The 25225-nt window shown below is 42.2% G+C and overlaps 1 protein-coding gene across 4 annotated transcripts in view; it reads left to right on the top strand.

Moving 5' to 3' along the window:
* Positions 1 to 309: 309 nt before the first annotated feature.
* Positions 310 to 25225, top strand: part of CDYL (chromodomain Y like) — an 85343-nt gene continuing 60427 nt past the window's right edge. For 2 of the 4 annotated variants that reach the window (XR_010306261.1, XR_010306262.1), the window contains exon 1: positions 310 to 705. Coding sequence is in view for 1 of the 4 variants with exons in the window: in XM_064161125.1 (XP_064017195.1) it covers positions 682 to 705 (24 nt within the window). In the remaining 3 variants the exon portion in view is untranslated. The remainder of the gene's footprint in view (positions 706 to 25225) is intronic. The other 2 variants (XM_064161125.1, XM_064161128.1) reach the window with 2 other exon arrangements.

Here is a 25225-nt window from a genome sequence, read left to right on the forward strand (position 1 = left end):
CTGCTCCCCCAGGCGCGTCCCCGCCGGGCTCAGCTGAGCAGACAATGGGAGATCAAAGGCGGACTGGGGCGGGAGGAGGAGGATGGTGCCGGGGGCGGCAGGAGCGGTTGTTGCGTGTGGCGCCGACTCTCTGCGCTCGATTAGTGTTCCTGGGGAGGGAGCGAGCGAGGGCACGGCGGGGCGGGGGGTGCGGGGCCCGGGCCGCCGCCGTGCGCGCGTGTGTGAGCGCCTGAGCGCGCCTGCTGGCGTGAGCGCGCCTGGGGGCGCGGGAGCGGGCGCGGGGCCGCGCCTGTGTGCGTGCGAGGGGCGCGGGAGCGAGCGGGGAGCCAGCGAGTTGCGCAGCTGCCGTGCGCGCAGCCCCGCCGCCGCCACCAGCAGCACCTCAGTGGCATTTAGCGATCGGAGCTGGTAGTTGCGCTGGAGAGAGACGCGCAGGGAGGAGGAGGAAGAAGAAGAAGAAGAAGAAGAAGAGGTGGAGGAGGAGGAGGAGAAGAGGAGGACGAGGAGGGGGAGGGAGAGGGAGAAAGAGAAGGAGAAGAAGAAGACGACGACGACGACGACGAAGACGAAGAAGAAGACGAGGAGGAGGGAGAAGAGGAGGAGGAGGAGGCCACACGGACACCAACTGAAACAAAGTCTTTCCAAACCAGCACCCAACTCTACCTTGTGAGGATCCCCAGCATGGCTTCCGAGGAACTCTACGAGGTAACAGCCCCCCGAGCGCCGGCCCTGCCCCCCGGCCCCGTCGGCCACCCCACCCCGCTCGCCTTTTTGTTGCTCTCGGGAGAGCCGGCGGGCTTGTCACCCACACTTGCTGCGGCTGCCCCTGCCCGCTGGGCCCAGCGCCTGCCTGTGTGTCTGTGTGTCCGCCCCCCGCCGCCCAGCCTGGCCCCCCGCCCCCCCTTTCCCTCCCCAGTTTTGCTGGAGGAGGACGGAAATGTGACTGAAAGGAGGAGACGGCAAAGTGTTACCCGTGGCCTGCGCTTCCCCCCCCCTCCACGTTCACACCACACTTTGACTCCAGAAGGAGAAGTGTGGGGGGTGCCGAATGGTGGGGAGCAGCGCTGACAGCCGCCACTTGCTCCGGGAGTGAGCAGGGTGAAGTGTGTGTGCAAAAATGTGTGCAAAGCAGAGTTAGTGCATGTGTCCGGGCAGGGGGGGCAGGGCAGGGAGGCTTTCCTCCTGCATTGTACCCAAGTCCTGGGCTACCATCCTGTGCCTTGGCCATGCAGCAAGCCGCCGTGATGCAAAATATTGAAATTTAAACTCCTGGGTTCTTCGTGCTTCAGCGACACGGTTAAGGTTGTGAGGAGAGCCAAAACAGATTCAAAGTTAAGGCTCTGACACACCATCCTTCACTTGCCGCTCGGGAGGTGGTCAGCGTGGGTGCTGATGGGAGGGGACGGGTTTTGGGGTGAAGAAGAGAGCAAGGTAACAGCCCAACTTTGGATTTCCTGTCTTGTGTGTGGAGATTTCACATCCTTGCCCTTAACTGAAGAGCATAATGGTTCTCTTGGATTTAACTTCCTTGTTTTCATTTTTACAAGAAGTCATCCCTGGGAGTGAAAAGTCGTTGTTGTTTTAGAGCCATTCTTGTCTTCTGGGTAAAGAAGTGGCCACCTGAACAAAAAATTGGTTTTATTCATAGTTAATGTGCATGCAGGCACTGCTCTATAAAAAATATCCAGAGGCTGAAAGGCTGAGGTCAAAGGGAGACAGGCAGCCTTCAGGACACTGACAGAAGAAGATGCTTTACTGTACTGTTGGTGCATGTGTATCTCCCCTTAATGGAGTTACATCTGTGCTGCCATGGGTGAACAGACCTGGAGAAGCCAGGGCAGGGTGCCCTGGATGGGCAGGTTGTGACTGCGAATCGGAGGTGCTGAACTGATAGCCTAGAAGATTCCCAAGAGACAAAAGTCATGATTGGTTGCTTTGGCAAGTTTCCCTATCTTCATAACATGGCTTAAGCAAATCTTGAAGGGATCATCCCTGAAAGCAGGAGGGAAATTTAGGGAATGCTCTGCATGTGAATGGCTTGCCAAAGACTTGCTTTGACTTTGGGAAAAGTTGTGTTGGGTTTGTGGAGTTGCCCCCAGAGGCTGGGCTATGACTGATACTTGCTCTTTGTCGTTGTGTTTGATCAAAAGATGAATAATGGGATGTTGGTTTTGGTAGGCACAAAAATGACCAGAAAGAATCTGTTTGCTTGGCAGTTGACTGAGGTTAAGAGTGGCCATTGCTTCTTACTGCTTTTGGTTGTCATAGATAGTGTTTGAAGTGTTGAGTTGTGTGAAAGGCTAAGTGATCTGTTGAGCGTGGCTGTCTTCACTGGGCAGGCAGCTTGTCGCGTCTGTTGGGTGGAAGCTTCTGCCACAAAACACCTGAAGTGATGAACTCCTTTATTTGTCTTAAGTTTGTTTGAGATGCTGGAATTGTTAATGCTCTTGGACTCATATGTGGTCAGACTGCCTCATTTGTGATTCTCTTTCTAAATTGCTGTTCATTTTTTATGACTTTTGTCTTGGAGTGAATTTTAGAGTCATGCTTGGAAAATCATAAAATCATATACAGTGTAAATACAGTGAGCATTACTTTGGCAAGTATATAACTGTTGACCTGAAATGTTGGATATTGGGTAATTTGAAGCCTTTTCTGAACTTGAGTTTACTTCATGTTCATGAACACTTTCTTTGCAGTTCATGGCATATGATATTCTTTGAATATTGTGATTGAAATCCAGTGTGAAATCTAGTGAGTGCTATTGTTTTGCCTCTTTTTTATCTTCTCACTCTTGATCTTGTGTCTTGATTGAAAAAAAGTGTGCAATCTACTTGTGATTGTTAGACAGTAAAAATGAGAGCTGCTCCTGCTGGTTTGTGTTAATAGTTCTTCCAAAAGGCAAACAGGAGATCCTCTTAGAAACAGTAAAAATGAAGGTAAGTTCCCTTTGGTTTCCTAAAGAAAACAGACTCTTCATGGATTCAGTTGTTGCCTGTGGGATGATTACTATTTTCACTCTGGATATCACCTCTGAAGAGAGCCAGCTGAACTGTAGGTCAGGGATTTGGAATTTGATGATCAAAACCTTGATAGCCACTGAGGGGCTGTAAGGATGACAATGTTGGGCTGAAGTATATATCCTGTGTGTCATTTCTTCCTGTGCATTTCTGAGATTGTGGTAAAGACTACTTGCTTTTTGGAGGAGATGTAAAGAAAATATGAAACTTCTGTTGAAAAGCCTTGAAGAGGCTTTTTTTTTTAAGCTGGAATGTGAAACAAGTGGTAATGGTGCCGAGGATGTGAGGTGAATAACACTGGTTTTCTTTTGGCAATTTTGATTCTTCATGTGATGACAAGGAAGAGCTGATGTACAAGACAGGTAAAGGAAAACCTGAGAAATGGTGTTGCTGGAGGAGAGTCCCCAAGCTTTGTTTCAATAGACATTAACATTTGCCTCATCTTTCTTCACCTGTGCTGTCTATGTTGCTGTGGCTTTGGGAAAGTCCTTTGTACAGCTGCTTCGAGAAATGGCGGAGCTGCTTTCTTTTACACTGCAAGAGTGCTTTATGGACTGGTCTCCACCCATTGGAAGATTGTTGCTCATCATCTTAACTGGAATAATTAGGAGTATCTACCTCACTGAGAAGATTAATTTGGAAGCAAACTTTTGCTCTCTCTGCAGTCAGATCATCCAATCTCTACTGGCAGGCCCTTGCAGCAGTGTCTGAGATTGAAGTAATCCTGAATGGTGATTGGCATGACAAGTGTAATGAAATGTGGAAGTGATCCTGTGACAGTACTGCCCAAGACAGTGTGTTAGCCACCAGATCATAACTACCACTTAGTAGGCAAATACTAAAATTCAAAAGTCTTTCTTATAAAATTTAATACCTTTTTTGTACTAAGTGTGCTTAAAAGACTTTGAAGTTCTCTGTTGGAGCTCGTGTCTAATGAAACACCCAGGGGTTTCCTTTTAGAGTTACTGGTTTTTACCAAGCAGCAGAACAGTTCCTGTGGACTTTACAAGTGCATCTTGTGCATCCATGTCTTTCCTTCACTCTCTATTTCTTGGAATCATGGAATTGTTTTGGTTGGAACTTGAAGATCATTGAATCCAACCATTATCTAACTCTAACAAATCTGGTGCTGAACCATGTCTTTCAGCACCACATCTCTGGTTTTTTTTTTTTTTTTTTAAGCACCTGCAGGGATGGAGATTCAGCTACCTCCCTGGGGACTCTGTTCCAGTTGAATAGTCACCTTGACATTGCTCATAAACCTTGCATTTTAAGGTGTCTTAATTGATGTCCATTAAAATCTTGCAGGTTAATGTGTATAAATTCCTGTAGTCTAAAATTTCACATTTTGAAATATTTTCTAGAATGGAAAATGTCTTTAGTTTTTTATTTCTTCAAGTGTCCTGCAAAATACCTGTGTGTAGCTTCATACTGGAAGAAGCTCAACCTACATTAGACATCAGGAAGAAATTCTTCCCCATGAGCATAGTAGTGCATTGGAACAGGTTGTGCAGAGAAGTTGGGGAGACTCCAAGCCTATAAGTGTTCAAAGCCAGGATGGCTGGGGCCTTGAGCAACCTGGTCTAGTAGGAGGTGTCCCTGACCATGGCGTGGGGTTGGAACTAGGTGACCTTGAAGGTGCCTTCCAGCCCAAACCATTCTGTGTTTTTTTCTGCATCCTGATGCCTCCTGATTCTCAAGATGATACTTCAGTTCTGATGATGATTCAGTATTTTTGGTTTTATTTTTAGAACTAAAGCCTTTGACATTAAATTATACAGACACAGTGAAATTACAAACTGAAACAAATTTCAGGAGCAACTGGCTGAAGCTCTGTGGCCTTGCACTAGGCTATATGTCAAGTTTAATCACCTAATAAGCAAGATCCAGAGACACATATTCCGTGAAAATTTAAGCTTTGTGTGTACAGCAGTGGCCACAAGTCAAAAGCAAGTGATCCTGTGGGCTGTTCCTCAGCTCCTGTGCTGGTTGTTTAAATGACAGAGTATAAAAAACTGAAAGAGAAATGCTGTCATTTTGTTGAGAACTTGATACTACGTGGGAATTACCCACTTAAACCCAGAGCTTGTCTCGCAGCCCTGGTAACGCAGCAGCCATCAGATCTTCATCATGTTTGCTGTGCCTTTACTGGAAAGTTTAGACATTGGCTTGGTTTAAGTTAATCAGAAGGATAAATCCATTCCCTGTAGTCCACAGCTTGGTGTTTATCATGATTTCTTACTGCTCTTTGATGAAAAATTGCTAATTAATAACAAATTAGAATTGCCTATTTGGGCAAGAACTGTTTTACCTCCATTGAATTGTGTTGGTTTTATTCAGCCTCTCTTGCAGGACATCTAAACTATCTTGGGATCTGTCTTTTGCTTCTTTCTGATGTGCTGATTTCTGAGTTGATGGTTGAACATCAGTGACACTTGTTCATAAAGGGGGTCTTACACTCTTGAGCTCTAATGACTGAGTCTTTCCCATTTCACTGTGACAAGAGGCACAGCTGTTATTGCTTATTTCAGAAAGGTAGAAGACTGACTTGCTTGGCTAACCCTAGCCAACTAAATGAGACTCAGCATTTACATCAGATCTGCTTGTGTTGCTTCCACCCCTTAGGAACTGTACATCTGTCTTAAAATAGAGTTGGGGATTAGCTCTTCATCCCCCTCTGAATGTTTCACTTCTTGAAACCAGAGCGTGAAGGCAAGAGCACCGCAGGAATGCAGTCACCATGTTTAGTACAAGAAACTTGACTTTCGTCCATGTCTCTTGCCACACTGCTTTTCACCAGTCTGAGGTCTCTTCTACCAGAGCTGTAGACAGAACTGAAGAGAGCTGGTGGCCCATTTTTGGTTGTTGCAGCAGAGGAAATGCCTGAGCCCATGGGGTTCCTCCCTGCCCTGGTCAGTAGGTGCTGCTTCTGTGGCATGGCTCTTGTGTTGCTCCCAGGTTTCAAATACTCCTAGCCAAAGGAGTGAAATTCAGCTTGAGTCCCCTCTTAGGATCTCAGACAGTGCTCAGATAAGGGGATGGTTTGGCAGTGTTCAGGCACAAAACTCTTCTGTACATATGTGTAAAGGGCAGGAGGCAAGAGGATGGGGGTCGACTCTTTTCAGTAGCACCCAGCAACAGGACAAGGGGCAATAGGCATAAACTGGATCCCAGGAGGTTCCATCTGAACATGAGAAAAAAAATTCTTTGCTGTGAGAGTGCCAGAGCCCAGGACCTGGCTTCCCAGGGAGGTTGTGGAGTGTCCTCTGGAGAGATCCCAACCTTCCCGAACATTGTGATCCTGAGCAAGCTGCTGTGGGTGATCCTGCCTTAGTAGAGGTGTTGGACTAGGTGATCTCCAGAGGTCACTTCCAACCTCCAGCATGCTTGGATTCTGTGTATATGTCAGAGATATATTAAGAAAATGGATATATATTTTTTTTTTTTCTGTGTAGTGTACTTTAAGTTGTCCATGTCTGTCAGGAAAAAAAAAGGATACACGGGAGAGGAAGGGGAAGAGATGCCCCATCCACAGAGCATGTGAGTCTCTGATAATTCTTATCTTCCTAGTCTCTCAGAGCAGACTGTTGCATTTCTTGAGTTTCTTGGTCAATCCAAGATTGGCTAACACGGTGCTGCTCACGTTTGGAGTTACGAAATAATTACTTCCAATTCACAAGACTACTGTCGCAGAAGGTTGCTCCCACTGTGCTGACATCCAATACCTCTGGAATGTGGATAAATTATTGCACACAAGGGACTTAATGAGATACACCACAGCCTCTTGTTCCTCAGGGAGTTTGGTACAGATGCAAGAGTGTCAGTGGTGCTGTGTCCCTCTGACTTCTCATTAGGTACAGCTTCATTTCTTCTTTTGGAAGCATCTGTTGCAAGCGTGAGCTTCATTGGCTATATTTGCAAGGTGAAAAGGGATGCACAAGTTAATAAAACTTTCTCTGTTCCTTTGAGATTTTGAATGCCATGTGATAAGCATATTTGTCAATAAACAGGGGTTGGTCTTTGAGCAAAACATAATAGTTTTCATATTAAATATACCATCTGCTTTCTCTGACAATACACAATACCTTCAACAGTGGCATTCTGTATTTTCCTTATCAAGTGTAGTCTTTTCAGCCCTACTATGTAAGAGTTGTTACTTCTTTAATTTTTTATAGACTTTTAATTTTTACAAGAATTTTGTGTTCTTTGTAATAACTTCTTTGAACTTCTCTCCATATTACTGAGAGGAAAAGAAAACTGGCATGTTACCAGTTCAGTGCTCTATAAAGACAAGAATATTTACTGCTTTTATAAACATCCTCAGAAGATTTACATATGTCCCCCTAATGGTGACCTGCTGCAGATCTTTGTCAGGTATTCTAAGAATATGTAGGAAAATATAGAATGGATATAGATACCCCCACATTTTAGCCATAGATTTGCACTTTTAAATTATTTTGCATCCTCTTTATGAGCACAGAATGCAAAATCAAGGAACTCTGGTATTTATTTGGTTTATTGACTAATGAAACTAAAGTTAACTCCTGGTGATGGTTTTGTTGTGATTCTGCAGTGAAATCACACTGCACAAAGTAAACTAGTGCAACTCTGATCAGATCTTCTTGGCCATGTTGTGCCTGATGGTGTGTTTGTTTCAGTTTTTTTGTGGGAAAGGATAAGATGTGTGATTTTAGTGGCCTAACCACATTTGTAGCTCTGCCTTCCCAAGAACTCTGCCCCCACAGTGTCTGAAAGTTTCACAGTTTTTAAGTAAACTATTACATTAAGTCTGAATCTTTGTTGATTATCATTGTGGTATCTGAAAAATCAAACCACAGGGGATTTTGAAATGTCCTGGATGGCCAGGGAAGGATGGTGATACAATTTGTTTTCTCAGTGTTTTTGTTTTGTTGGCTTTTTTAAAGTAGCCTTGTAATTTTCATCTTGCAAAGACATTTAAATGTCTCTAAGAGCATCTTCACTTCATGTAAATCATTAATCTAGGGACATTCATTTGATTTAGGAAATAATACAAAAAGTTGTTTTACTTGTAAGAGATCACAGTTTAAAGTCAGTTATGGGAATCTTAGAATCAGCCAAGTTGGAAGAGACCTCCAAGATCATCCAGTCCAACCTAGCACCCAGCCCTATCCAGTCAACTAGACCATGGCACTAAGTGCCTCAGCCAGGCTTTTCTTGAGCGCCTCCAGGGATGGTGACTCCAGCACCTCCCTGGGCAGCCCATTCCAATGGGAAATCACTCCCTTTGAAGAAATTCCTCCTAACATCCAGCCTATAGTATCCAGCCTATATTGCTGGTGGACGAGAAGCTCAACATGAGCAAGCAGTTTGCACTTGCAGCCCGGAGGGCCAACCAGATCCTGGGCTGCACCAGGAGAAGTGTGGCCAGCAGGTCAAGGGAGGTGATTCTCCCCCTCTTCTCCACTCTGGTGAGACTCCTCCTGGAGTACTTCATCAAGTTCTGGAGCACCTATTATAAGAGGGGTGTGGACGTGCTGGAGTGTGTCCAGAGAAGGGCCACAAGGATGCTCAGAGGGCTGGAGCACCTTTCCTGTGAGGACAGACTGAAAGAGTTGGGGCTGTTCAGTCTGGAGGAGGCTCTGAGGTGACCTTCTTGTGGCCTTCCAATATCTGAAGGGGGCCTACAAAAATATGGGGAGGGACTTTTCAGAATATCAAGGAGTGACAGAAGTGAGGGGAATGGAGTGAAGCTGGATATGGGTAGGTTCAGCCTGGATGTGAAGAGGAAGTTGTTCAGCATGAGAGTGATGAGAGCCTGGAATGGGTTGCCCAGGGAGGTGGTTGAGGCCCCGTCTCTGGAGGTGTTTAAGGCCAGGCTGGATGGGGCCCTGGGCAGCCTGATATAGGGTAGGGTGTTCCTGGCCATAGCAGGGGGGTTGGAACTGGCTGATCCTTGTGGTCTTTTCCAACCCTGACTGATTCTGTGATTCTATACCTCCCTCAGCACAACTTGAGACTGTGTCCCCTTGTGCTGTTGCTGGTTGCCCAGGAGAAGATACCAACCCCCATCTGGTTACAGCCTCCCTTCAGGTAGTTGTAGACAGCAATGAGATTGCCCCTGAGCTTCCTCCTCTCCAGGCTAAACAACCCCAGCTCCCTCAGCCTCTCTTCACAGGGCTGTGATCCAGGCCACTCACCAGCTTCGTTGCCCTTCTCCGGACATGTTCCAGTATCTCAATATCTCTCTTGAATTGTGGGTCCCCGAGATGGACACAGCACTCAAGGTGTGGCCTGAACAGTGCTGAGTACAGAGGAAGAATAACTTCCCTTGTCCTGCTGGCCACACTGTTTCTGATACAGACCAGGATGCCATTGGCTCTCTTGGCCACCTGGGCACACTGCTGGCTCATGTTCAGCTACTATCTACCAGTACCCCCTGGTAGATATATTATGTCAGAACAGAGTAGAGTAGAATAGAATAGAATAGAATAGAATAGAATAGAATAGAATAGAATAGAATAGAATAGAATAGAATAGAATAGAATACTGAAGGCATGCAGCTTAACACCAAAAGAATTCCCTGGCACCATGTGTACTGAAAGTTGTATTTGGTGGATATTCGGAAGTCTTTCCACAAATGCAGTTTTTCACTTAAAGATTGTCTGTATATTGGTAACTTTTTTGTTAACCATAACTATGTAGATGTATGAAGGGTACAAACAATTCCTAGTGACTTTGGGATAGTTCCCAACGTAGCTGCATTATGATTTAGCCAGTTGCTAAATCAGGCTTGTTTGTTGTTTCGATTTCAGCACCTGATTTCCCCCAGTTCTGTGTATAAAATATAGCTTGTGCTAGCACAGTGTGACTCTTCCATCATATTTTAGCAGCTAGGTCACTTACAAGGTTAAATCTAACAGACCCGGGATTGTGTCTATAAGAAATAATGAGAATGTAAGACTATATGTACTGACACCAAAGATCCATCCAGATCAGCGTCCTGATTCCCATCACAGGTCTGCAATGTCTCATTGTGGAGAAAATAAATTGGGGCTGTGGCACAGCAGTAAACCCTGGCAGCTCTTGTGGCTAGTTTTGTGGGGACCAAGGCATGTTTCAGCCTCAGTTATTGAATGCTGGCAAAAGGACCTCAGCTCTTCACGTACTCAGAGCCCATCTTACATGATCAAACAACAGAAACAGCAGGTCTTGGATGAAATCTGAAGTCACCAGCAGTGCGTGTTCTAGATATCTGCAAAGTCTTTAGTGGAGACCTAAGGTCTGTATCCCAAAGTAAGGTCTAGTGAACTGCTTTGTGCTAGTAGTCTCCTGATATAGAAAATGTAGGGAGATGAATATAGCCAGAGAATAAAACAGATTGTAAAAGTATTAATAATACTAATAATTCTTGGAATTAATCTCATGGTTTGAAATTGACACTTTTCTGACCCTAACTCTAGACTGTACTGGACTACAAGCTTTCTCATATTAGGGAGACTGATGAGCAGGTTTGTATTAAAGAGAATGAGTTATTTTCTGTGTTCGTGCTTGACCACACACTAACTCTGTACTGCATCTTTTAACTGGCTCTTTGTGTTTTCAAGGCTGGCACGTTTTTTTCTGGCTTGTTTGGGTCACAGATAAGGACCAAACTTCATCTTTGATTACCAGTGCTTTCTAAGAACAAAGAGACAGAAAGAAAGTAAATGCAACAATGTTTACAGTGAACTTTTGTTCTTAGCATACTTTTTGGTGGACTTAGATCATAAACAGTTATTCACAATAGATGTGTCCCAAGCCACTCGACAGCTAGTTGAGTGAGTGCTTCCAGATAAACAATTTCTAATGCTTCCTGAACGTGATGGCTGTAGAGCTTCTTCCCCTGAAGACCAAGGTGTCTGTGGGAACATCTCACCACCATTTTTTGCAGCTGAAGGACTAAACAGATGTCTAAACATTCCCAAGGGCTGTGGAAGTCCTAAATGAGTGTAGTTTTACACAAGTCAATCAGTTTTTATTTATGATGTACTAAAGTCAGAAGTTTCACAGTTATATTTAAAATGACAGTGCACCTCAGGTTGTTCATAGTCTGTGTACATGGCTAGAAAAGGTTAAAGCTCAACTTAAAAATTGGTTTTAAGTTTTTCTTTCCTTTGGTTCATATGCTTAGTGTTGTTTACGTCATGGTTCGGTTGTAGAGAGGGTGTGTGTTCAGTGGGAGAGTAAAGGACTCCTGATCTCTGTTTCATTTTATTTTGGGAAGAACACCCGTAAGACAACGTCATACAGAAGTCTTGGATGAGTTTGTTATCATATGACTTTGGAGAGGTATGACTTCCAGAGAGCTAACCTTAGAGAAAACTGTCTCTTTACCCAGGCCATCAAGGAATGATGATCAGTAACAACACAGATTTTCTTCCCCAGAGGCCGATTTGGATTCTGTTTTCACTCCTGTTAGAGACATCTCTCTTCTATCAGGACAGATCACTAATTGTGTTGTTTTTCCTCTCTCCCACACTGTACTCGTCACACCTCCTGAGATTTGTGCTTATTCATTTATATTGCCTAAGAATAAAATATTAGGTTCTGAATGAGAAGATGGAAATGACTGTACTTAAGGATGCTACTTTGAGATGTAGCATTGTAGGAGTGCTAAAACATGGAAGGCAGAGCATCAAGCAGCTGTTGATTCCACAGCTCATGTCCCTGACTACAGAACCTCAATGGATCTGAGAGATTGGTACTTCACACATCTTTAAAAGCACTCAAAGAAGGGATCTTTCTGAATTTTTTCATCAGCAATGTGATAACTATGCAAATCGTGCCCTTTTCTATTTAGTGAAGCAGGAGGGCTGTTTGTCCTTTATTGAAGTTTGGAAAAATGCTTTTGAGATAAGTCATTACAACACCTTATCTTTAAAACCAGTTTTTTAAACAGGGATCCTTTTCCGTTTTAAGTTCAGGTTTCCCTGAAAATGATACAAAAGAGAATAGGCATATAGAATGAGAATGTGTTTTGGAGGTTCTTTCTGCTACCATTATTAGTGGCAAAATGGGTTTGGAGGTTTTTTATTTCTTCTGCCTGACATGATAGAATAAGCACTAGGACACTCTGTGGTTCCTGACCCTGTAAAATATTGGCTCTTGGTCCACTACCAACAACAGATGAAACCTCACCTTTTGTACCCTTTCCTATATTATTTTTCTCCATTTGTCCAGATAAAGTTGTTTGTTAAGCCTTAGTTCTTCATGCCTTTGGATACTCAGGAAAAGCAATGAATGATGGACAGCTCTCAGTTAAGTTACAATTAAAATAATCTAAAAATAGATTTTTTTCCCCAGTACACATGAATATCATAGTCATTCTTTACTGGCATTGGTCTGTGAAATGGGAAGTTCTGTCTTTATTGCTGTGTGTTATTTGAATATCTTCAATATTAATTGAATTATTCAACCTTCAAGTCCCTACTCAAGTAATTTCAACTTAGTTTATTCCAAAGAATTGAATCCTCTTCATTTGAACATACATATCTCTAATCAAAGCTATTAAATGTAACAAAACCAGTTCTTAACATGCATGCAAATAATTTGCTTTATTATTACATTCTTATTGTCAAGTAAAAATAGTGTCCTTTTTTTTTCCTCTCTTGCTTACTCATGATGGATGTTTACATAAATAATGTGAATTAATAAGCATCATTATCCTAACATACATACCTCTCTCTATATATATATGAGTTTGTTCTTTCCATTAGTAACATAATGCTTAAAATTTTTTCTTCTGTACACTTTTTTATATTTCTGAAGTTTGAACTTCCCCCAATATTGTCAGAATATCCAGAACATCTTAGAATAAATTAAAACAGGCTGACTGGATCCTTTAGAGAGAAGCTGTGCTACAAGTACATGCCACAGACAAACCTGTCCCACTTTATTGAGTTTGATTTGGGTGAGCCTAACTGCAGAGAGGTATTTAACCCTCCTGCAGTGTTGTCTGTGATATCTTTCTGACTTCCAGGTCAGTCAGACCACTTAAGTGAAGTTCCTCTAGAAGGTCATCAGACTTCCTCTCTTCTCTCTTCAGAGGCATACAGAAAGGCTAGTCAGGTTAATTTAGTTAGTTAAGTATATTTAAATGTGACCTCCTAAGCACAGAGGTGGTTTTTTTTTAACTTTTCCTGCTCTCTACTGTACCTAATGCAGGCTAATACTCATTACAGGCCTTCCCTTGGGACTGGGTACTGTGTTAGTAGGTAAATGTTGTTTAGGGATTGTACTGTTGAAGAATAAAGTGTTTAGACACAGTGGTCTAAGTTCAGGTTTGTCATCTGAGTGACTGTAACCCAGGGTTTTAAACCACAGTTGCTGTATATTACTTAGTTTTACATTAAATGTCAGAAACTTTTTGGGTGGCAGTTCTTCATAACTTGCTTGAGCAGATCATTTGACCACTCAGCTCTTTTACTGAGCCACAGTGCAGCTTGGCCACATGTTAAGAGGGCTGGAAAATTAATCTGGCATAATTAAAAACAACCAACTGGAAAACCTGGTCATTTGGTAGAATCAGTTCCTCAGCCTGCTTCAGTGTGTGGCTGTACACATACTCGCCAGGATGACAAAGCAGGTGTGGAAGGTCATTGGAGCTGTTGAGCTACCAAATGATGACCACAGAAGAACAACCTCAGCAAGCAAGATGTGAGATTGGGAAAAGGAATTTGCGTGTCCCACACCATTTGTGTCAGTCTTCTTCTTTCCCTTAATGCTTCTTTGAGTGGCTGGTGATGTAAAGGTAGTTTTGAAACAAACTAAATTTGAAGGAGGTTGACTGTCTGTTCCTTGCCCACTTACACCTGGCAGTCTGAGGACTCTCTTCTCTACAGGTTAAGCAAATTCAGATGCTGTAAGCCTTGCTGGCCACCACTGCCTCCTCCAGCAAGCCACTCACTCTTTTCCTTTACAACTTGTTGTCACTGAGTCAGGTGGATGCCGTTTAAGGAAGCCTGAACTCTGTCCATTGTTTTCTGACTCAAGCTGAAGTCCCAGAGGTGCCACTTCAGGTAAAGGAGCAGGACTATATGGCAAGGTTGAAGTGAGACAGGAGAAAAACTGGTAGATTTGAGGGAGTGGTTGCATCAGTGAATTTGCTCTGGTTGAATACAGAAAGAGTCTGTCAAAGCATGTGTTTAATTTTCATCTGGATCAACTCACTGGGCTAGCTTACAGTGTGCCTGCACAGCTTCTGGCTCTTGGCTTGTGCTGACTCACAGAGCCCATGCCGCTGAACTGAGGTCAAGGTCAGGGACAGGGCGAGGAACAGCACGCTTGAGAAATGGGCTGCACCAAGGCATGGGGTGATCCCAGTCAGAGTAGAAAACTCTGCTGTATGGCCTCATTGGCTGGTGAGGTTTCCACTTACAGTGTGAGAATGGAAGTCCGAAGGTGAGGGTGACGTACTCCCTGATTATCAGTAGCTCAAGGATGAGCATCAAGAAGATGAGACCAGACTCTTTTCAGTGGTGTTCAGCAACAGGACAAAGGGCAGCAGTCACAAAAAGGAGTCCAGGAGGTTCCATCTGAACATAGGAAAAAATTCTTTCCTGTGACAGTGCCGAAGCCCTTGAGCAGGCTTCCCAGAAGGTTGTGAAGTCTCCTTCTCTGGAGAGATTCCAAACTTGCCTGGACATTGTGATCCTGGGCAACCTGCTGTGGGTGACTCTGCCTTAGCAGGCATGAGTTGGACTAGATGATCCCCCATGTTCCTTCCAACCCTCACCATGCTGGGATTCTGTGATACAAGCGCAGTTAAAAGTTATTTTTAAGTATTCTGATTCTTCCCTGGGTGGGCAGTGGGCAGGCGGTGGAATGGGGCAGGATATCCCCTCATAGCTGAGCTCACTGTTAGGTGCATTAATTTGAAATGCTGATATTAATAAAGCTTTTTTTTTTTTTTTGTGCCCCTAATGGAATTAAAGTTCAAAGTCTAAGCACTGTCGATATCTTTTAGGTAGAAAAATTTATGCTTTCGTTAGTTTTGGTTTCAGTTTCATGGGCAGGAACAAATTATTTTCACTTTGACTCTGTTTATGTGAAGGTGGGAAAACTGATAAGGAAAGCAAACTGTGACGCTCCTTAACTTCTTCCAGTGTAGAAGTAAAAACATGTTAGGAAAGAATAATATCTACTAATGCTAAAGACTGTGAGGCAGTGCTGTATTCTGGAAGGATCTGGGAACACAGAGATACTAACTGAATGAGAATTTGGAATACAACAAAGTAGTTAAAGTGCCCCAAACCCAATGTTTTCAGTTCTCCATGTATCTAAGTCCCTTATTTTGTTTATATTAAGCAAAAACATCCAGTTATTCAAGTGTAGCTAATAGTTGTGAAATGTATTATTTCAGAATGTTAAATGTGAGGATAAAAAAAACAGATTATGGATTCAGCGTGTGAAAGAGGGTTTTTTCTTTTAATAAAAGGTTTTAATATACTTACAAATGTAGCCTGCATTTGTAGGCACTTATAAAATGGAATAAATATTGGTTATTTCAGGGGTGTAGCACACAAAAAATCAGACTGCCTGAATGTATATTCTCATGACTCATTGTTTTTCACAGATGCATGTAGGCATCAGTTTAGAAGCTATACTTTGCATCCAGACCAATGCCAGTTAATGGCAGTGCTAGCCACTGCTAATGATCCTTTGTTTGGGTAAAAACCCCAACAAACTATGAAATAAATAATTTCAAAGTACAAAGCAAGATTACAGTCAGTTTAAAAAACTCTTGTTCATTATCATCTGGAAACTCAATCCAGTATATTCACATTCATTTACTTGCCAGCACTGTTTTCAAAACAAAACCAAATGACCAACACCTCAGACTACTCGTGTGAAAACAACTAAGGCAAACAGACTTAAACAGTGCCATTTTTTACTGAGTGCCACACTGCATGAAGAGCAAAATCAAATTATAACAGCAGGCCATGATTACTGCCCTTCCATTTCTCCTTAGTGGTTTGGTTCTCATGTTGCTTTAACAGCCAGCCTGGCCTGAGTGCACCCAGAAGACAAGGATTCAAACATTGCATTCCAGTTATGATTGTCCACAGTCTAAAAGCAGCTAAACAAAGTGTTGCTTCCACCTAATCCTAAGGAAAAAAGTCTTTGCTGTGGGGCTGGTGGACAAGGCTATTCAGAGAGGTTGTGGAGTCTCCTGTGGAAACATTCCAAACCAGCCCTGGACATTGTCCCTGGAGCTGTTCAAGGCAGGACTGGACGTGGCACTGGTCTAGCCTTGAGCTCTGTGACAGAGGGTTGGACTTGATGATCTGTGAGGTCTCTTCCAACCTTGGTGATACTGTGTGTGATATTGTGATCCTGGGCAACCTGTTGTGGGAGACCCTGCTTTAACAAGGGGATTGGACTAGATGATCCTCACAGGTTCTTCCACCATGCTGGGATTCTGTAATTTGGGAACTTGATCTTGACACTGAGTTAAACTAGCCTTTTTTTACATCTCGTATGCTCTATTCTGTGATAGAAGGTTGTCTTAGAAAGTTCTGCAGGGTCTGAACTTTTTTTTGCATAGAGGCACATTTTCCTGGGATTTATGCAACAGTATCTTTCTGTAACTGTCTAGAAGCAAAGGTGCTGTGTTGTTCTTGTTATATCACATTGGAATTCCTGATGTGTGCAGGTCATTTGTCATACTTTTCTGAGAATTAAGAAATTCTGTTCAGTTTTACTCTTCTGGCAAAAGTTAAGTGCAAGAACACTTCCACAGAAACACTCATCACTAACAGTTACCATTGCTTATTTCATAGAACCATAGAGTTGTTTTGGTTGGAAAATGCCTCTAAGGTCATCGACTCCAGCTGTCGACCTAAGACCACTGTGGTCGCTAAACCACGTCCCAGAGTGCCATGTCTATGCATTTGTTTGAACACCTACAGGGATGGTGACTCTCTGGGTAGCCCTGTTCCCTGACCACCCTTCCAGTAAATATTTTTTTCCTAATATCCAGTTTAAATTGGATATTAGTGAAGTACCTAAGTTTGAACCTGCTCCATCCAGCACAGACCTTGTCAATGATTTATAGTCACCTCTTCTGAATAAAATGTAATACATATTTTACTGAAAATACAAAGAAAACTAATTTCTCTTGAAGTTATATTACTTAAAAATATGAGTTAGTCCAGGTGACTTATAATTCTTAGAATTACAGGCCTGGGTCACTGAGAAGAGGTGTGAAGCTATATGAGGCACAGGTGAGGATTCAAGTGATTTCAGAGAAGTGCCATGAATGGTGGTGGCTGTTAACTGGCACAACAGAGACCGTTTCGTGGAGATTGTATTATATAGATACCAGTCGTAAACTTTCTGTCAGTGGAGTTGAGAACAATGTGAGAATTCTCTTATCTGAAGTCAAAAAACTGCTGGTAATGACATGTCTGCTAGGTGGTAACAATAGTAGTTGAGAAGAGATAGAAATGCTGTGAAGAATTATTATTTTAAGATTGAAAAACCTGCTGAAAGTAAAAATGTGTTTGTTCTCTGAACATAATCACAATGTTGTGTTCACATTTACAGTGACTTACCAAAAAAGTTTTTTTTTTTTTATTCTGGTAGGAACAAACAAATTTTCTTTAGTCTATAGAAGTGAAGGCTTGAAACAAGCTGAGAAAACCCCCAGTCAACTGGAGACTGAAGATAATGGGATTTATATTTTACTTGTTTTAATTGTTGGAGAAGTCTAAATGGGACAGGATAGACCGGGGTATAATGTACATACTGGAATGGACAGGTTGATAATGATCACAAAAAGAGCTGTGGAAAGGTTGAAATGAGAATTGCTCAGCAGAGAATTGAAGAAATTAGAGTCTCTGTTTCCCGACTGCTGGATTGGAAACTGTCTCTCTTTATTTCTTTATTCTGTGGCTGAAAGTTTTGGTTGAGAGACACCTAAGCTCTCCTCAGGCACTTGATGAGGTGCTGCATGATACTCTGAGTTTTACAGCCTAGCTCTTTGCTAAGTCAACATGGGCCATCTGAAATGCTTCTCAAATGGGTTAATTGCCAGATCATAAAGCAGCAATAGGTGAAGGACATTCAGGTTGGATTTTATAGAAGCTTTTCACAGCCCATTGCTTTGAAGATTTGGTTAACAGTCTGGAGGGAAGAGAATGTAATCTATGGGTAAATGCATGCATGCAAAAAAAATGGATGGATTAATATTTGTGAAGCATGGTCTGTACTTAAAGAGGATCATTTCAACATATGTTAATACAGCCAAATACATCTGTCTTGGCAATGAGATCATACATGTAGTAGAACTTTGGAAAAGACTAATTCACTGGTGTAGTAGCTAAAATGCAGAGTGCCATCCCTTGCAGGGATCTCAAGTGGAATTGGGTGTGCTTTCATTTTACTGTGTAGCTCTAGTGAGATAATGTTAGAAAATTGCATCCTATTAGAACTTAAGATGCAAAAAAACCTCCAAACCCTAACCTAGATAAATTTGGAAAGATTCAGAAAAACATGTGCAGAACAGTTCAAAACTTTAAAAAGAAGTTAGTGGACAAACCCCAGTGTCTAAGGAGAGCCTGGAGAAACTTGTGATGATTATTTTAGCAGAGGAAGTTTGGGGAGGTGACTGATGGCCTGTAAGTGCTTCCGTGGGGCAAAGATTTCAGAAGATGCAGTCCTGCAGCTGTAGTGGACAATCATATGAGAAAACACAGGAGCTGAAAGCTGACTTCAGATGGGTTTCTTCTAGAATACAATAAATTTAAAACTCGAGGCAGGTTTTTATGAGAACAGTTTATTTAAAGATGTTCTGGATATCTGACTGATAAAAAGCTGTGAGTTTTTCTCAGAAGATGACTTCAATTTGAGCACAGTATGGTGGTCCAGGAGTTCTGGACTGAAATTATCTGCTGTAGAGAAAGGCAAATTAAATGACAATGGCTCACATGAGTCATATCCAAAATCTGACAAAAATGTTTGCAGCACCAAAGGCAGCCTGCACTCACCTGTGATCACAGGACGTTTGGGGTTGCAAGGGACCTCTGAGAATCTTTGAGTCCACCACCCTTGGCAGAGCAGGACCGTATGATCTAGTGCAGGTTGCATAGGGAGGCATCCAGACAGGTCTTGAAAGTCTCCAGAGAAGGAAACTCCACTACCTCTCTGGGGAGCCTGTTCCTGTGCTCTGTGACCCTTACAGTGAAGAAGTTCTTCCTCAGGTTGAGGTGGAAGTTCCTGTGCTGTAATTTATATCCATTGCCCCTTGCCCTATCACAAGGTGCAAGTGAGCAGAGGCTGTCCCTTCCTTCCTGACACTCAGCCCTTGTATATTTATATACATCTATTAGATCCCCTCTCAGTCTTCTCCTCTCCAGACTAAATAGCCTTAGGTCTCTCAGCTCTTCCTCCTAATGCAGTGCTCTGGCCCCTTAATCATCCTTGTAGCCCAATGTTGGACTCTGCAAGTAGATCACTGTTCTCTTGAGCTGGGGAGTCCAGAACTGGATTCAGTATTCCAGGTGTGACCTCACTAGGACAGGGTAGAGGGGGAGGAGAACCTTCCTCCATGTATGTCTGTTTTGGAAGGGACAGCTGGGAAGAGAAGGGTTAGGGGTGTGGAAAGAGAATGTAATAAAGATGAGTTTCAATTTTGTTTTGTCATACAGAATAACTAAGTTTGAGATGTACTAAATTAAAATACACGGTGATCCAAGCAATACATCTGCTTTCTATAGGCACTTTGAGGGATTTTTACCCTGCTAATTGTTAAAGGAGACACAATAAAAAGCTTCTAGACAGGAAAGAACCTACATTGTTAACAGATGACCTGAAAGTTCATTTGCTTGAAAAGGCAAAATATTTTGACCAGGAGGATAATTCTTCCTGTGGAGCAGTTTGAGTTGCTCTGCTTAAGCTGTTCAGCTATTTTTAACCGTGCCACAGCTATTGAGATTACTCTTCAACTTACTTCATAACAGCATAAAATAGACTAAGTAGTTCTTTCTCTTTGATGAATGTAGAGGTGACTGTGTCAAAATCCCTTTTTGTTGAAGTTTTGGTTTATTTTGTGCAGTTTCTCTGTTGATTTTAACAGTTCAGATGTAGATTTTTGTTTCTAGTCACTATCAGCCACATTGTCTTCTGTTAAACTCCAGAAGCCCTACTGCATGGAGTAATTGCAGTCAAAGGCTGCAGCTGCTTGCTGAATGAGGATTGTTATGATAAAGGGAAAAGAGAAGTTGAGGCTCTCTATAAAATCCTACTTTATGCAAATGACATAGAGTTTTCCAGAACTTTGTTCTTGAGCACTTCAGTGCTTTTAAAAAACTAATTCCAGTTCAATGTCAGCTTTATGGCAGAATTTGAGTTCAATATGTTGCTTTTTAGCTTGTCAAGATTCTTTCAAATGTTAGAATTGAGCATCTAAAGTCTTTATTAGAAAAATCTTTAATGTGATTTACTGAATTTTGGGTTTTTTCAAAGACAATAAGATGGAAAATGGTATATCAAGGAAAATCTCTTTTAAGTTTACAAATAAGCATCACTTAGTATACAGAATTATGTGTCTAGGTGGTTCTTTGTGGCTACTTCTGCATGTTATTTTCTCTTGTATATGTACTATGTGATTTCTTTGGGACACACTATAGAGTTTTTACTCTTCCTTTCTGTGTGTATATTGTGTACTGCATCCTCTGGGAAGAAACCCAGCATCTTACCTCTACAATTAGCATGCCTTTCCTTGTAGTATTGCTTTAGCTTATCTTTGAGAGCACAACCCAAACAGAGGAAACAATCTGGAACTACACAAAGAGCAAAAGTCTGTGAGTTTGGTTTCTTTTCCACTTTTCCTGTGTAGTCACTGTAGGTATCTTAAGTGGTGAAATTTAGTTGAGTCTAATAAAATGAGAGGGAACAGTCTCAAATTGTGTCAAGAAAGGTTTAGGCTGTACATTAGGAAGAAGTTCTTGTCTCAAAGAGTTGTCAAGCACTGGGACAGGCTGCCCAGGGAAGTGTTAGAGAAGCCTTCCTTGAAGGGGTTTAAAAGCCATGTAGATGTAGTGCTGAGGCACATGGTTTAGTGCTGGATTTCATAGTGTCTGGTTAATGATTTGGCTCAATGATCTTAAAAGTCTTTTCCAGCCTAAACGATTATATGATATCATTCTACGATTCATTCCGTAATTTTCTTGTGCCCATGCTGATGGGACTGTGGGAAATGGAAGGCAAATGCAATGTACTAAATGTCATGGTGACTTGTGTGATGATTTTGGTAGCAAACTATAACTCATTTTTAAATAACTAATTTGACACTTCTTACAAAGACTATTTGTCTGATGGCCAAACACCTGGTAACTGAAACTCTACCCAGTCTGCTCTGTGACATGGCTAACTGGCAATGTATATGTGTTACACAAACAACAAAAAAGGGTGGTTTAAGTTCAGCTCCCACTAAATGATGAGATAATTACTTTCTTTTGCCTGATAAAGATGTGCCTATGAACAAATTACATACATAGATGATACATACATAAAACCCCTGCATCTCTGCAGGGAGGAGAATCATGAGCTCTTTTTCTTCCTTGTCTTTATAAATGTTATACCACAGCCTAAAAAGACTTGCTTCTCTCACAAATTCAAACACTCTAGGTTGAGGAAATTCCAGATTTAGAGTTCTTAATTCTCATTCTTTGTATTTAATTTGTTCACTGACTGGGTCATGGGTCCTGTAGTCAGGGAAGAAACCCATTTGCAGTCATAATTGAAAGATAACTAGAAGGTGCACAGCTAATCTACCCATTCTGATGAATTCAGTGGAAAGAGGCACTTCTCCTTTGGTGCTCCTGCAAGAGAAGCCTAAGCCATGGGCAAAACCCATGGTTCTGATACTCTTTATGTTCTGTTTGTTCTTAAGCTTTTTTTGGAGGAGGCCAAGACCTTATTGCTCTCTACGGATACCTTAAGGGAGGATGGAGAAGGGTGGGTGTTGGTCTCTTCTCCCTAATATCAAGCAACAGGACAAGAGGAAATGACCACAAGTTGTATCAGGGCAGGTTTAGATTGCATGTTAGGAAAAAATTATATACTGAAAGAGTGGTTGTCATGGAAGATACATGTCCTGGCTTGCCAAGGCACGATCCCCTGGTCCCTTCCCTCTGCTATGGGGGAGGAAGCAGAGCACAGGGAGAAGACAAAAGACTTGGAGACACCCACTTTGAGGGTTCAATGCTTGCCCAGACTTGTTCCCCAAATAAGGGAAAGCAAGCTCCTGACTTCACCTAATATGGCCAGGTTCAGCAAAGTGCCATTCCAATTGCTGAATTTGTGTGGCCAAGGCAGCCATTACATTTGGGCAAAACAATAAGTAGGCTTCTGCCACATGCTTACTGGAGGAGGTATTGGCTGGATGTTAGGAGGAAATTCTTCATAGAGAGAGTGATTGGCATTGGAATGGGCTGCCCAGGGAGGTGGTGGAGTCACCATCTCTGGATGTTTTCAAGAAAAGCCTGGCTGAGGCACTTAGTGCCATGGTCTAGTTGACTGGATAGGGCTGGGTGCTAGGTTGGACTGGATGATCTTGGAGGTCTCTTCCAACCTGGTTGATTCTGTGATTCTATGATTATGCTTTGCTTTGTCTGTAGTGACTTTGAAGACACCGACAGAATTCCCTTTGAGTTTTGGGTACTGTCTGATAGTATTTTGAGGGTAAATACTAAAATAGCCTCTGTCTAAGAAATTCTCTAACTAGATTCTCTTGTGCCTTTCTGCCTTAGTAGCAGAAAAGAGCCTCTCAAGTGCCCTGGTGGGCAAGAGATATAATTGAAACTAAGAACCTCTTTCCAGTTTTAAGTTTAATGTTTCATTTGCTAATTATTTCTTAAAGTGTTCTAGTTTTGCTTGTTCCCTGTGTGTGTAAGTAACCAAATCCTGCATTTTGAACATTGTAAATAAGTTTACTGGTGAGATTTAATGTTAATAAGTGGTTTTCATAGTTATTAACAACATTTGCCTGGACATGAAAATTAATATTGATTATTAATTTTGCATAGTTCATAGTAGTGGTCAAGCATTAGAGTGGGCTGCCCAGGGAGAGTGGAGTCATCATCCCTGGAGGTCTTCTGATAATGTGTAGACATATCACTTCAGGAAATGATTTAATGGCTATGGTGGTGTTGGTTTGACCATTGGACTTGATGATCTTGGGGGTCTTTTCCAACTTCAGTGATTCTTTGGTTCTCTGGCTAGAGACTCCCAAATATTCCTAAGGTGTTATATGTTGATGTCCTGCTTTCCCCCTGCCTCCTCAGCGTGGTGTTTCCCCTGCCAACACTCAGGATTTTACATAGTCACTTTAGGGAATTTTATCCATCTGCACCTTCTTCTCCCTCACAACCTCTCATTTTTGTTTTATTTTCTCAAAGTTTGCTTAACAGGCTTGCTTTGAGGCCTGATTTTCTCCAACAGCAGGTTCTGTTTAAACTTTGGGAACTCTATAAATATTGCTTTAAGCAACTGTGGAAAAGCATCCTTGGATAGTTCAACCTGCTGAGTTTCAGAAGCTGCTGTCCATCTTGGAGGTGGCATCGCTCCTAAGAAGACTGCCACTGTAAGGAAAATGGAAAGCTTGGCATTATTTCACTGCTAGCTCCCCTGCAATCAATCCCCTTTAAATCAGCATACAGAATTATCTTAAAAGTATGATAACTTTTTAGTTGAGGCAGCAATGATTTTGTCTTTGTGATTGGAAGTATCTAGAAGGGATTTGTTATTAAAAAGTTGGGTGGTGTCTAGTTTAAAACAAAAATAACACAAATTCCAGCTTCTCACACTGGAATTTAATCCCTAAACTTCCTAGAAATGTATTGGCCAAGCTTGCCTGCTGTTTTTTTCATGGGAGAGGAGAGCCAAATTCGTTTTTCTAGAGTTTCCTTCTTACTCTCTGTTGTTCAGTAATTTTCTTAACTTTAAATGCATGTGAGGAGATGATGATTTTGTGATGTGGTTTGCCCTTTGAGTAATAAGAAAAACTGTTGGGGGAGTAATGAGTGTTTATAAATGAGCATTTCCATGTTCTCATCAGTAGCTGTTTTGATTATCATAAGTATAAACCTTATACCCTGCTATATAGGTATGAAGTTTCCCATATCAATGGACCTGTCTTTCATATGATGACTTGATTTTTTTCTTTGCCTGCATGGATTCCAGTTAGTGTGCTTGATGTGATCTGTTTTCTGGGCTCTTGCCTGCTTCTTAGAAGCTGCTGTCCCTTGCCTCACCCCTCTTAAAATTTCAGAGTACCAGTTTTTAAGAGAATAATATATTTACTGCTCATACAGCTTAGCTTTTCTTACTGCCTCTTAGCAGGTTTAGAAAGCAATAGCAACCAGCCTACAATATATTTACAGTCCTCCTTCAGCAGTGGCTTTGTCAATGGCAGAGGAAGTCCACCCCAAGGCATCCCTCACTGCTCTCTTCCTGAGGTTACTGGCCTCTGATCTGCAGCTGAGCTGCTGATAGGAGTTCACCCTAATCTAATTCAGTCAAATTGAGCCATGTTAGGAAAGATTTGTTATTTAAATTACTTAGCCTAGTCTGGTTTATTTTGACTGAGGTGTTTAGGGAGTGTTTATATACGCAGCTCAGACGGAAGGTTTGGGAAGTGATAATTGCCAGCAGGATATGATGGCCGTTCCCAGCTGTGCCCAAGGTGGTTGAGGGATACTTGTCTACAGCCTAAATCTGGAAAACTCGCTTGTGTTCATGGAGCACTCTGACCCTTTCTCATGCTATTGAAAAAATCTGCCAACATCCATCCCTCTCTGAGTTAAGCACAGTTTCATCTGCACCGATCTAGAGTGGGCCAGGAGACTTTGACTATCCACTTTGGAACGACTCCTGCCAGTGTTATTTCCTAGCTGAAGTGCAGGTCTCCCTCTGGTGCCTATTTTGTAAAAGCACAAGATTTTATAGTTAGATTGAGCAATTGAAGGCCAACTATATGAAAAAAGAAAGATCTCTGTTGTCCTGGTAGTAGCAGTTCTAAAAGCACTGACAGTAATGTTAGACAGTAGATTGGATTTTTTTGTCCATAGTGCTAATCTATACTTAAATTCAGATCTGAGTCCACCATCAGTGGCAGCACTGCTTGTCCTCTGCACCTCTTTGACAGCAAAATCTTCTCTTTGAGTGGTTTGTTAGTACAT

This window comes from Pogoniulus pusillus, chromosome 21 (assembly GCF_015220805.1).
Source record: "Pogoniulus pusillus isolate bPogPus1 chromosome 21, bPogPus1.pri, whole genome shotgun sequence".
In the NCBI taxonomy this organism is placed as follows: Eukaryota; Metazoa; Chordata; class Aves; order Piciformes; family Lybiidae; genus Pogoniulus; species Pogoniulus pusillus.